This window comes from Agelaius phoeniceus, chromosome 8 (genome assembly GCF_051311805.1).
Source record: "Agelaius phoeniceus isolate bAgePho1 chromosome 8, bAgePho1.hap1, whole genome shotgun sequence".
Lineage (NCBI taxonomy): Eukaryota > Metazoa > Chordata > Aves > Passeriformes > Icteridae > Agelaius > Agelaius phoeniceus.
The window spans coordinates 13,837,813-13,851,740 of record NC_135272.1 but is presented as its reverse complement, the minus strand read 5'-3'; the positions used below and the strand labels follow the sequence as shown (position 1 = coordinate 13,851,740).

General features: G+C 44.2%; 1 protein-coding gene across 1 annotated transcript in view; it reads left to right on the top strand.

The window, feature by feature from the left end:
- The window catches only part of HMCN1 (hemicentin 1), a 161,259-nt gene that overhangs the window by 110,281 nt on the left and 37,050 nt on the right, over positions 1-13,928 (top strand). Inside the window, exons 49-62 of the mRNA XM_054638146.2 lie at positions 56-247; positions 976-1,149; positions 2,082-2,195; positions 3,593-3,738; positions 5,328-5,478; positions 6,164-6,367; positions 7,910-8,023; positions 8,848-9,035; positions 9,460-9,556; positions 12,409-12,570; positions 12,761-12,874; positions 12,993-13,195; positions 13,439-13,520; positions 13,636-13,767. Coding sequence (XP_054494121.2) covers positions 56-247; positions 976-1,149; positions 2,082-2,195; positions 3,593-3,738; positions 5,328-5,478; positions 6,164-6,367; positions 7,910-8,023; positions 8,848-9,035; positions 9,460-9,556; positions 12,409-12,570; positions 12,761-12,874; positions 12,993-13,195; positions 13,439-13,520; positions 13,636-13,767 — 2,073 coding nt within the window. The remainder of the gene's footprint in view (positions 1-55; positions 248-975; positions 1,150-2,081; positions 2,196-3,592; positions 3,739-5,327; positions 5,479-6,163; positions 6,368-7,909; positions 8,024-8,847; positions 9,036-9,459; positions 9,557-12,408; positions 12,571-12,760; positions 12,875-12,992; positions 13,196-13,438; positions 13,521-13,635; positions 13,768-13,928) is intronic.

Here is a 13,928-nt window from a genome sequence, read left to right as displayed (position 1 = left end):
TATATCCTAGAGGTTATGCACAGCTCATGTTTGCCATTTTCCCGACTCCATCAAGGGAACCCTGTGCCACGGGTCACGTGGCTGAAGGATGGGCAGGCTCTGGCTGAGGCTGGAGATCCCAGGATCGTGTCCAGCGGGCGATCCCTGCACATCTCCGAGGCGCAGCTCCTGGACATGGGGCGCTACACCTGCGTGGCATCCAACTCTGCTGGGGACAGGAGCAAAACCTACAGCCTCAACGTGCTTGGTGAGCAGCTGGGCTGCCTCTGCCACAGGAACAGGCAGCTCAGAAAGAGTCCTGTTGGAATCCTGTAGGGCTTTTTTGGCAGCAGTGCGCAGGTTGCCTGTCTGTGATTAGGATTTTACATCTTAGTAATTGATAGGTGGTAGTGGTTTAATAGAAATGCCAGTGCTGTGCTTTAGACAACAGAGCTGGAACACAAGGAACCTTCACAGGGTATACTCCCTATGGAATGGGCAGGACAGCACTTTGGCTTGTTGTGATTCAAGCAAGGAGCATCTGAAGAGCATTTCAGATTGTGATCTCTTCAGAAAAGCTGAAACCATCTGCACTCCTCATTTTTTTTTTTTTTTTTTTTTCATGAGGGTTATTGCACAACGAAGTGCAAACAATGGTGAGTTTGTTTTCCACAGCCTTGTTCCTAGGCTCAACCCTCCTTCCAGGATCATCAAGCAGCAGCTCTGCTCAAGGAGTGGTGGCTGGCTTCCTGGGGAGCTGTGCTTGACAAAGGCACGAGTGGGAGTGAATTCCACTGGTTTGGGATCACTGCTGACTTTAGGACAAAACATAAAACCAGCTGAGTGTTATCTGGGTCTGGGTTCTGGTGCTTCTTGTAGGACTGCCCCCCAGCTAGCTGAGGCTGCAGCCAGATTTCTGGACTAAACAGGGACCAGAAAATAGGCTTTTCAGAGAGGGGCCTTCCTCCCTGTGGTTACTGATTTTGTTGTTCCCAGTGGCTCCAAGCATTGTGGGAGCAGACAGCCAAGGGAATGCAGAGGATATCACCGTTATCCTCAACAGCCCCACCTCACTGGTCTGTGAAGCTTACTCCTACCCCCCAGCCACCATCACCTGGCTGAAAGATGGGAATCCCTTAGAGTCCAGCAGAAACATCCGCATTCTGCCAGGTAAACTCGGTTTGTATTGAGAAATAACACCTGATTACTTTATTGCATGTTTTTCTGTTACAGACTTCTTTTAAAAAAATCAAAGGATATATTTCTGTTAAGTGCAATGCACTGGCACAGGTTGCCCAGAGAAGTTGTGGCTGTCCCATCCCTGGAGGTGTCCAAGGCTAGGCTGGACAGGGCTTGGAGCAACCTGGGACAGTGGAAGGTGCCCCTACCCATGAATGGGCCTTAAGTTCCTTCCAGCCCAAAACCATTCTGGGATTCTTTGTACTTCTCTAGCACTCCCTATTCCAATATTTTTAAGTGCTTCACATTAACTGATTGTTTATTTGTGTTTTATTATGTATTTATCATTTTGTACCATCAAGCAAAATGATGGGAAAATTCATATGAGTTAATGATGAATATAAATGACTTGCAGTTAAATGTGGAAATTAGATGGAGAGAGATAAAAATTAATAAAGAGAATAAGGTGGGATTTTTCTAGATCATTAGTAGTTTGCCATTTTTAGTTAGTAGAATAATTTCTCCCTAGTATCTGTGGAGGTGGAAAATGGGAACAAGCTTCAGAGGGAACACTGGAGTACTGTAGATGTATGAGTAGATTACCTTGTTAACTGCAAGTGTTCAGAGAAAGAATGAGTCTTGGTTAAATATCTTCGAGAAATTCCCTGCACAAATTTCTTGATGGAATTTGTTAACAAATTTCTCAAGAATCCATATCCAACAGGAGTTGTGATCCACTGCACTGCCATGAATCATGCACTCATTTGTTACACATGGTAGTAAGCATAGTAAGCAGTCAGGTTTTCTGCTCTCCAAAGGGCAGATTTTGGACCAAAGGGTTGGAAATATGCTGCAGGAAGTATTTAAATAACTGGGAAGCAAGAGTGTGGTGTGAGTGCCATTCAAGGTTGTGTCTTTGGCAGGTGGGCGGACCCTGCAGATCCTGAATGCCCAGCAGGACAGCGCTGGAAGATACACCTGCATCGCCACAAACGAGGCTGGGGAGACACTGAGGCACTACGAAGTGAAAGTCTACAGTATGGCAATGCTTTCAGTTTTTGAAATTCTAGTTTTGCATTCTTCCATTTTCCCCATTGCAGTGTTATCTGTCCTGGTGAATACAAGATTTCCTATTAGTGGCTTTGCTGAGCAGACATCTGTATTAGCTTTGGCATTGCTGGAGGAAAGACACCAGAAAAGTTGATTGTTGCATACTTTGCAATGCTACAGTTGTGCTAAAAGCCTTTATGTGACTAAGGGGAGGACATCTAAGAAACACTGAACTCCAGTTTCCTCTGAAATGCTACTTTTGGTGCTGATTTTCTGGTCAAATGAGTGCAGCACAATGAGAGATGAGAGCAGAGAATCTCCTGAAACCATTTTAGAAAAACAGGAGAGGGCCTCTAATATCTAATGGGACACTTTATTGAGGAAGGCAAAACAGAAGGATACTATTTTTATATCCTTCCATAAGATCCCATATGCACAAAAGTTTTCCTGTTCAAATCTTTCTGTCAGCACATTTTCCTTTGAGAATCTCTACCTACTCAATTTTAATGCTCAAACGCTTCATTATGGGCTCAATCAAGTGTGATTTTTACCTTTTTTTTAAATTTCCCAGTCTGATTTGGAATTGGTTTGCTCCCTTACAGTACCCATACTGTTATTTAATTGCACCAAGTCCTTAATAAGTCCCCTCTGGATTTGGAATAATGAGAAGGTGACAAATGAGTTTATTACTAATGCATGGCTATGTGGGAATGTAATGCCCTCCACCCCCAAATGCCATTGCAACTGTCAGTTGTTATTAGGATACTGTAAGTATTAGGGGAAATTTTAAAAATTCCCAGTGGAAAAGAAGAGTAGAAGATTCTCTGAAAGCATTTTACATAATTTCAAAAATATTATGAGACCAAGCTGGGGGGCAGCTGAAGAATTTTGAAACATTCTATTTTCCTTCTGATTCAGAAAGAAACAAGGATTTTGCAACACTGGGATTTCAGTGGAAATGTTGAGTTTTGACTAGTTACCCTGAGTGCAGACTTGTGATCAAACATATGTTTCTGGGAATATTAGTTTCCATTAAAATGCTCTTTAATGACTACAATACCCTGAACTTTATAGAATTGAAGCCAGGCACGTAATAATGAAGTGCTGTAGTTAGGTAGGGCTGTAGTCAGGTTTGCATGCTTAAAAACCTGCATGTTTAAAAGTGTTGAACACAGTTTTATATATTTTTGTACATAATAACTGTACTAAAAATAGCTGAAAATACATATATGTAAGTAATAACTTGGCATTTGACTGTGGGCAGGAGGCAGTTTATTGGGGGAATGCACTTTCCAGTAGGTTATCATCTTAGTTAATGTTGAAATGCTGCAGCAGCCAGTAAGCCATGACAGTCTGTCTCCTCTCTGCCTTTGTCTGTGTGCAGTTCCACCCACCATTGCCAAAGGGGATGTCTCAGGGACAGGGCTGTCCCCCAAGGAGGTGAAGATCAAAGTGAACCACAGCCTGACCCTGGAGTGTGAAGCCCATGCCATTCCTGCTGCTGCCATCAGCTGGTACAAGGATGGACAGGCCAGTCACAAACTCAATTCCTTCCTCTGAGGAGATGTGGGACAGGGACAGCTGTGTGTTCCCTGTCCCTGGAAATAGCATCCATACAGGGAGAGGAGTCACTGTCACTCCCTGCTGCTGGCAGAAGCATTGCCCAGCAGTTTGGGGTGTTTGCTGGCACCCAGACCTCTGCAAATCAACATCCAGGCTTTTGCTGGGTGCCTGGCAGTGCCTGGGACTCAGGGGCTGGAGTTTCCAGGCCTGGCACTGGCCTGTGCTGGGAGAGGGAGTGCCCTTCTTGGCAGGAGCATCCCATGGTGTGACCACAGGGCTGTGGCTGTTGTGTAAAACCCCCAAAGGCCCTGTTATTTACAGATGGTTCTCTCAAGTGCTGCCCTTGCAGAAGTTGCAGAGCCTCCCCCTTGGTCCTGGCAGAGCTCAGAAAGCCACAAGAGCATCTGGCTGCTCCGGGGGGGGCAGGGGTGAGGCACAAGTCCTGCCACACACAGCGCTCCATGAATCTGTCTGGGGAGCTGGGAAGGGCAGGGCCACGCGGACACACTGAAATACAGCACAGGGGATGAATAAAAAAGGACCTGTGCTGCTTCCCTGTAAGACAGGAGAATAGACTCTCTTGCTTGAGTTGTTCCTGGTAGGGCAGTCATTGTGGAACAGCTCTTCCTGGATTTAAGGGCATGTGGGAGTAACGTGGATGATCACCCGCTGACTGTTTCAGGTGTGCCCTGCTGTTCTGGGATCCCTGGGAGTCCTGGCTGTATTGCCAAAGAAAAACTCAGTTTGAGGAGTTAAGAGGTCCCCAAAGGCAGTGACCGTGCACACCTGACTGCCCCTGGCACAGCAGCTGCTGCTCCCTAGGCTGCCCTGGGTGAAAGGCTCTCACTCCTGTCCATGGACTGAATGAATTCTCCCCTGCAGGACTGGAGTTCAGTGCTGACTCCCTAATCATGGAAGCATGGGCTCATGGCATGGTGTGGGTTGGAAGGGACCTCAAAGCCCATCCAGTTCCACCCCTGCCATGGGCAGAGACCACTAGACCAGGCTGCTGATGTAGATGAGCACATGTAATGTATTCTGGGCACACAGGCTGTGTCACTGCAGCCTCTGCTGCCACCTGTGAGCCACATTTGGGCACAGGAATATCTAATCCTGTGTCTCTCTGTGCTGCTGCTTTGTCTATTCTATGTTCACACCATGTCCTTGCTGGCAGCAGATCTGTAGGATGGGTTAGATCCATTTGTTCACCTCACAGAAAGCTGGGAATTTTCCAGGTATTGGAAGCTTGGCCTGTGAGTCAGGCATTGGATCAACCCGATTGGATCCAATGCCACAAAAGCACTGGCCTGATGGGAATGGCATTGCTCCTCTCAGGAGCATCCTGGGGCTAGGAGTGATGGAAAATCACATCCTTGAGCAGACCAGCCACCACGATTGGAAGGATGAAGATGCAGAGTTTCTGACAACCGTGAAAAGAAAATTGTCTCCAGGAACTTGGAGCTTGATTGAGTTTACTCTATATCACTACCACAAATCTGGCTATTTCTGGTGTGTTCTTTGCTGAGTATTAATTTTCATTTGAATTGACATTGCAGCCAGTGCAGGCAGATGAGCATGTCCTGATCCAGGGCAGTGGCCACACCCTGCACATCAAGGAGGCCCAGGTGTCAGACACGGGGCGCTACACTTGTCTGGCCTCCAACATTGCTGGGGAGGATGAGCTGGAATTTGATGTAAATATACAAGGTAAAAGGGTAATAAAACTCTCCTGGTAGCCTGCTTTTTTAGTGTTCTGGGATGTTGGAATTCGTAATTTTAGGTCCTTTACCCTTGCATGGTCAAACCCAATGCTTTTGTGTTTTTAGGGATATTTTGCTCATTGCTGACATGTAGTATTTGATTGTTCTTTTTTATGATGTGTTTATGAAATCAGTGCAAGGACATAGGAACTCTGATCTTCCTTTAAATGCCATGAAAAATTTTAATTTGTTTTGAACTAAGACATACTTCACTTTTCTGTTTCAAGTAGTATTTAGAGGCCGCAGACATAAGCACCCTATTGCCCTACTGTGTGTAAATACAAGGAACCAGTCATGAATAATTTCTGAAAATTTAGACAAAATGAGAGCTTGAGTGAAACCAGATACCACATTGTTTAAGTATTTTTGTTGATGAATACCCTCTGTGTTTGTTACCAGGTCATCTTACACTGTTATTTATTACTCTTCAAAAAATACTTAGTAAATTGCTCAATTGTTTCTTCTAGGAGAACTAGAGTTTTCCTGAGTAACTTAATGTGGGGGAGGAGTTTATTTAATACACTTAATTTTTATTGCTGCTATTGAACATTACAATACCTTCTTATGTCTTGACTTCAAAATGAGCTACTTGTGCTGCAAAATGCTAACATTATTCCTCTTCTTTGTTGTAGTTCCTCCTAGCTTCCAAAAGTCTTACAGGGAATGGGAAGCTGGGAACATGGTGGATGCAGAAAGAGGTGGAGAAAGGAAAGATGTGATTGTCAACAACCCCCTCTCACTGTACTGTGAGACCAACGCTGTTCCTCCCCCTGTGCTCACGTGGTTTAAGGATGGGCATCCCCTGAGCTCCAGTGACAGAGTGCTCATCCTGCCAGGTGGGTGTGCATCTGGCACTCTCTGGCCCTGCACTGAGGTGATCAGAGGGATGGAGCCCCTCTCCTGTGAGAAAAGGCTGGGAGAGTTGGGATTGTTCGGGCTGGAAGCTTCAGGCTGACCTCATTGTGGCCTCCAGTGCCTGAAGGGGCTGACAGGAAACATGGAGAGAGGCTGTTTACAAGGGATGGAGGGACAGGACAAGGGGGTATGGACTCAAAAGAAAATGGGTTTAGATGGGTTATTGGGAAGAAGTTCTTCCCTGTGAGAGTGGGGAGGCCCTGGGTCCATGGCAGTGTCCAAGGCCAGGCTGGATGGGGCTTGGAGCAACCTGGGACAGTGGAAGGTGTCTCTGCCCATGGCAGGGGGTTGCATTGGATGGACTCTAAGGTCCTTTCCAACCCAAACAGTTCTATGATTCTATGATTAAGAAGTGGCCTTAGTGCTGGTATTTGTGTAGTGATGAGACACTTTTCTCCTTCAGAACACTTCTTTAATGTTTTTTTCAGACTTCATTAGCTGGAAATGTTTCTCTCCAGTCCTTGGCCTTAAGTTGTTTTCTTTAATTTAAGAAGTAGTCCCTAAAATTGTGTGAATGTCACCATTGAACTCTCACAGTGAATCATGGAATTGCAGAACAGTTTGGTTTGAAGGAATCTTAAGGCCCATCTCATTCTACCCTCTGCCATGGGCAGGGACACTTTCCACTATCCCAGGTTGCTCCAGGCCCCATCCAACCTGGCCTTGGACACTTCATTGTGTTGCAAGATGAAATGCAGCAACGATACCTTCTCTCTGATGTGTTCCTGATTTATTTCCTTATTAAATTTGCTTTGACAAAAAGATAATTGGAGTAGAAAAGCCTCTTAACCAAGGGATGAGGCATGGAAAGCATGTCTGCAGCAGAAAAATGGCCATAATCCCCTTCTTAAGCTTGTGGGGCAGGAAAAGAGCTGCCTGCAGTCATGAGTGTTGCTATGCAGAGATGGTTTGGGATGGAGTGTTTAAGGAATGGCAGTGGTAAAAGGGGAGCACTTGCTTGTCCATCTTGTTCATCTCTTGAGAAAGCAATGACAAGTACTCCCAAAGTGTATTCCTAAGATCTCCTCTCCTTTTGAAGGTATGTACATGGCTATGCTTTTATGAAGAATAGAGTGAAAAGTTCCTCTCAGCCTCAGAAGTGAATCTGTTCAGTTTGGAACAGAATATTCTGTGCTTATATTTCCTTTTGCCTATTAGTGTTGTGCCATCTTACTGAGAAATATTTCTATTTTTGATGGAAGAGTAATGCCTGGCTACATATTGCTGCAGCATGATCTTCCTTTATGTGGAATTAATTGCTCTTTTCTAACATTTCAGTATGAGCATGGCTACACTCCAACTATCCGCCTGTAGAAAAAGTAGCCAGGAAATAAAAACCTTCAGCTACTTATAATTCAGACCAAATGCTGACCATTCATAAATTTGCTTGCTCAGGTCTCTGGTGGGATGTGGTGTGGAGATGATGGAGAGTGCTTGATGCTGCCTTGGCCTTTTGTTTGCAGGAGGCCGGGTGCTGCAGATCGCGCGGGCGCGCGCGGCCGACGCCGGCAGATACGCGTGCGTGGCAGTCAACGAGGCCGGGCAGGACTCCATCCACTACGACGTCCAAGTGCTCTGTGAGCTTCCCTTCTCCTCTGAGTGCCAAAAAAAGGGTTCTGTGCAAAATAACCAACCGTTACAGCCCAGGAGTCCATAGTGTTTTTAATGATTGTTTGTAAGCGATGACATTAATGTGTTCAGGGTGCTGGAGCTGTACAGATTTGTGTGAACAGTGTTGATGTTTTTAGTTCCATGTGTGTAGGTCATTGTTACAGGAACTCAGTTGTGTTACAGCTCTCACCATTCACCAGAAAGAAAAGCATAGGTAAAAATCCAGGTTTTGTCTTGGTATCTCTTGTTCTCTCTTCAGCTTCCTGTTGAGAATTGTGACCAAGACTTTTCTCTCTTTCTTTATTTTGGCCATCTTTTTCTACAATTCCTGCAGAACTCCCAAAGCCTGAAGGGAACTGAAGATTTAGATTAATGAATGCCTCCTCAGCCATTTGGATGACCTTTTGTGTCTGTTGATCTGTCAGTGCTTTAGCCTTGGGAAACACTTCTTTGCTTTTATGGTGGCGTTATACCACTGAAAATACTGATTTATTGTTACAAAGGGGTCATGTCTTGGAAATTATTTTCTATTTTGATGGCAAAGAACACAGTGGAATAATTGGAAAATGGGTTTTCACCTCTCCTTCTCTCTGTGTGCTGTGAATAAGTGTAGTTCTGCTACAGTCCTTGGAGGTAGGCTGAGTTGTTCCAGCTGAACTACTCATGGGATGGCTTTATCTGTCACTGGATTCACAGGAGGTTGAACTCTTTCCTCCTGCAAACCCAGTCTAATCTCACAACCACCTGAGAGGTGCTGAGTGAGTGTTCTCCTCGCTTTTGCTCCCTGCAGCTCCCCCATCCATCAGTGGGGCTGATGGGGATGTGCCCGAGGAGGTGACTGTGCTGGTGAGCAAGGAGGCAGCCATGGACTGCATTCCCACTGGGAGCCCTTCCCCAAGGATCACCTGGCAGAAGGATGGCCAGCTCCTGGCAGAGGATGACAAACACACATTGCTGTCCAATGGAAGGAGGTTACAGGTAGTGTCCTCTTTTTTGTAGTGGAAAAACTGGGTTTTGGCAACAAAAATCTGTCTGGTTTTGCTGAGTAGAGAGTATTTTCTTTCTCCTACAAGTTGTTGCAAATAGCACCTTAGGAGTTTTTGTCCTTTGTTCCTGTCCCTCACCTGCTGCTTCTCACTCCCATGTAATTCCTCAGATCTAACCATTTGTGGGGTCATGCTGTGAACCACATCAGTTGAAATCACTTAAATATTATTAATTTTTTTTTTGAGCAAATAGTGAAAACAGTGTATTCTGAAGAACTTTCTTCCCTATTGATGAATGAAAATGGAATGAAACAATGAAAGCAGAGAGCTGGGCTTAATCCTCTCCACTTGATTCTTTGGCAATGAATTGTCTATATATTAGCTCCAAAGCCATATTTTGTCTTTTTCTGCCTTAGATTTTGAATTCCCAAATAACAGATACTGGCAGGTATGTCTGCATTGCAGAAAATGTAGCTGGAAGTGCCAAGAAGTATTTTAACCTCAATGTTCATGGTAAGTACTGTCATCCATAACTTCTGTGTTCTGTCAAATGCTGGTTCAGCTTGGGTGTGTTATTTTTAGCAGACTGCCTAGACCCCCTCAGTATCATTCATGTGAGCCCTACTGGGTTTGATGGAGATTCTGACAGACCAGAACTCAAATACCAGTTTAAAGTACATTGACAACATATGGCTTTTGATACCACCTGGTTTTGGCTCCTCATATGTGTTCCAGAAAGGTGGAAATTGTAATTGAGGGAACCTTGTGTGGTGGCTGTCTTTACCCAGTTGGGGTTGCTGAGCCCTGGAATCATGAATTATAAGTAGGTTGGATTGTAGCCTGTTTTGATTTATTCAGAAAATGCATTTTTTCAATGAAATGACTGATAGAAAGCATCAAACAAAGGTACATAGCTTGTAAAAGCTTGGTTTTTAGAAATGTGCCCTTTGAGGTTCCTTTCTGTTCTCTATTTTTGGTTTTCTTGTGGAGTTACAATAGGGTTAAAGTAAATGTTGGCTTTAGGCATCAGAAGTCTAAGACAAATACAATCAAGACATTTTTCATGAAGCAGTTTTCACTACCTCCCCTTCCCTCTCCTGATAACTTCAGAAAATCAAGACATCTCTAATTAACATTTCAGAGAAAACCCAGACTTCCCCTTCTATTTCTGCCCACTTTCAGCTTTCCATCCTGAAGAGAAAAGAAGTATCATTCCCACTAATTCTTCTGTACCATTCCATGTTTCAACCTGACAAGGAGTACTGGCAGCTACATTTTTTTCTGCTTTATCTGATAGAAAACAAGGGCTGTCCTTTCTCCCATCTAAAGACAGTACCAGCATCCCAGGAAAGTGAGGAGTCAGCTTATTAAACCCAGAATAATTGCTTTTTTTCCTCTGTCACACGTGCAGCAAATTTACCTACTACATGGCACAGATTTATAGCAATTTTTCCTGCTCAGTAATGCACTTAGCCAAAAATAGTGTTGTCGTGGGAAGAATTTGCCCTAAAGTTGTTCTCTGAGAAATTAGTTTCTGGTCAGACAGTGGAGTCTGCCCAGATTTCCTGATGTGTGAGGTTTGCATTTAAATCAAAATATTTCACTTTTCCTGACATTCGTGTTTAAATTTAAACTTCTGTCTTAAAAACATCTGGTTTTAGTGACTATGGCTAAATACTATTCTCTTAAAAGAAATATTTTCATGAAGTTTCAGTTCTAACTCAACAGTATTACCAACTTAGATCTATTTTTCTCAATGCAGTTTAATTTGAAAAATTAGAATGTAGCTCTTCAGGAAAAGACCACACAGGGTGAAGCACTAAGGAAAATGCATTATCAGTAAGCACCAGGATCTGTGTTTTGTCAATGTCACAAAAAAGGCTGTTTCCCAGCATTTTTATGTGTTTCTAATAGAACTGCTTTCATAAATTTAAATAAAATACTAAAGATGATCTGAGTAATAAAACTAATATAACACCTTTTAAACCATAGGAAATAAGCACCCAGATTTAAAATAGTAGGGAAATAATAGGTATTTTTCGTGCTGAGTGCTGTATTTGAGCCCCTGCCTGTGTCTTTATGCACATACAGATACATTTGCATATGCAGATTACCTGTGGTACATTTGAGGGTGCTTTTTGCTGCAGAAATTGAAATCAACCACTGACACAATTTAAGCAAGTTTCATTTAAGACAGCTGAGATTTGGCCCTGTACATTAAATTACCCACCGCCAATAATCACATCTGTGGAAGATGAACTGTAAAAGTAAATAAATATAAATAACTAACAAATGCCGTCAGATCCGAATTCTCCACTTGCTCTAGTGAACCATTTTATCCTCTTTATCAGGGAAATATTCTTCAGTTATTCCAAGCTGAAAAATACAGACTGAATTCCCCATTTACATGGACTGCTCTTGTTTGTGCAGTGCCCAGAGGAGCCATAAAGTTGCCTTAATGACTGGTTTGTGTCACTCAAGTGGCAGCAAACAGCTGGAGCTTTTCAGGGGAAGATGGGCCAAAATACTTCAGCGTTTCTGTCTTTGAAGAGGAGGATTCCATGTGTTCTTTGGAATGATTTTTCCACCCAATAAAGCCAAGAACATGCTTTTGCCTTCCTCTTAAGTGTTTTATATATCCCCACTGCAAAAACATGGCAACTAGAGCTTGGGGGTTATTAAAAGGAAGAGATTTACAGTTCTTTCATTCTAAATCGTTCTTGTAGAAAGGTCACATGTCAAACTATTCTTGATTTAAAAATTCTGGGACTTGTAAGCTTAAGGAATGCACCCCTTGGAGCAATGCTGCATGCCAGGATTTTCCAGTGCTTAGCTCACTGCTAAGCAACAGGTTTGTCTGGTTGACAGAGCCACTCTGAACTGTGTTGGGAGGAATAAGTTTGGGGTCTCTGTAGGTGGAAAATGGATTGTTCCAGAGAGAGCAGGAGCAACAAGGAATCAGGAAGAAGTGATAGTCATCCTACATATCCTGAAAATGGGAATTTGCTCTGTTCTGCCTCACACAGCAAATGTCCGTGAGCAGTGTTAGAAAATTGACAGTGCATTGTCAGGGTCTTGTGTAGGTTCATTAGCCCTCCCAAACCTCCAGCACAGAAGGACTGCAAATGGAGTAATTGACATTGCTGTGAAGTACAGGAGCAAGAATGACCATTAGATTGTTTCAGTCTCGTTTCCAGATGCATCCAAAGAGCAGTAGATCCGTTCATAGGATGTGAAAGATTTTTTGCAACCTGGCCCTTTGGCAAAATGCAGCAATTCAGATTTAATATAGTAAATCATGATCTTGTGGGAAATCCTTTGCTGATGCAGTAATAGGTGCTATTAATGTATTTCTCTCTCCACAGTTCCTCCAAGTGTTGTTGGGACTAACCCTGAGAATCTGACTGTGGTGGTGAATAATTTCATCTCTCTGACTTGTGAGGTCACAGGCTTTCCACCTCCTGATCTCATCTGGCTCAAGAATGGAAAGCCTATCAGTTCAAATTCCAACACTTTTATTGTGCCCGGTGAGGAATCTCAACTATTCTGCAGCCTTTGGGCTCAGCTTCTGTCTGGTTTGTCCTGACAGGGCCCATGGCCACTCTTCATGGGGCACAGTGCCTGTGCTCAGCCTGTTGCACCTGCAATTCTAAACCAGCCTCTGGGATTGACACAGTCAGCACAGAGCAAACCTCCAGCCTTCTCTCCTTGCTCCAGGTGCTCGGACGCTGCAGATTCCCCGAGCCAGGCTGTCAGATGGTGGAGAATACACTTGTACTGCCAGGAACCAAGCTGGGGAGAGTCAGAAGAAGAGCTTCCTGACTGTCCTTGGTTCGTGTTTTACTGTTTTCTGAAATAGGATCTATTGCCTGGGAAGTGTGGGGAGGCCTATCTGCTTTATGGGGTTGTTTCAGCGCAGTGCAGAACTGACTGTGGGCTCCTTCCGCAGTGCCCCCGAGCATCAAGGCGCAGGGGGGAGCGTCGGTGACAGCGCTGACCGTGCGCGTGGGCACCCCGGTGACCCTGGACTGCGAGTCCAACGCCATCCCTGCGCCCGTCATCACCTGGTACAAGAACGGCCGCCTTATCCCCGACTCCGCTGCCCTGGAGGTCCTGGCAGACGGGCAGACCCTGCGGATAAAGGCTGCAGAGGTGGGCCAGGCTGGGGGGAGGCTGCGTCTGCCACTGCTCTGCCTCTGCCTGGCAATTATTTCAGTCTTTAGTGGTGTGTTTCAGTTGCTGTACATGGGAGGTGTGTTTCCTGGAGGCTTTACATCCTGTGAGAAGCACTTTGAGTTGGCAGAGGCACAGAGGCACACTTACTTTAATGCTCTAAACTGTAGCATTAAAATAAGAATCCATAATGATTTCTTTTAAAACTTGTTTTTATTTCAGGTTTCTGACACAGGACAGTATGTGTGCAAAGCCATAAATATTGCAGGACGAGATGATAAAAATTTCCATCTCAATGTTTATGGTAAGCAGACCCTCTGCATCATCTACAATAGTTATTGTAATAACATAAACTTAGCAGATCAGGCACTCCAAAATCAGTTTACATAACATTCTTACTGCTTCCATTCCATTCACAGTGCCTCCAAATATAGAGGGCCCTGAACAAGAGCTGGTCAGTGAATCCATCAGTAATCCTGTCACCTTTGTGTGTGATGCCACTGGAATTCCTCCACCCACGTTAGTGTGGCTTAAGAATGGAAAACCTATAGGTAACATTGTCTCATGCTTTTCACTACTCTTCTTCCCCTCTTAGAGGCAACTTTGCTGTCTGGTTTGTGTTTCTTCTTTATTTGTCTCTAGACACTCTTATGAGAACTGATTGGAATCTTTGTTTTGAAACTTTGATGGAACAATTTCTCCCAAAAGAGAT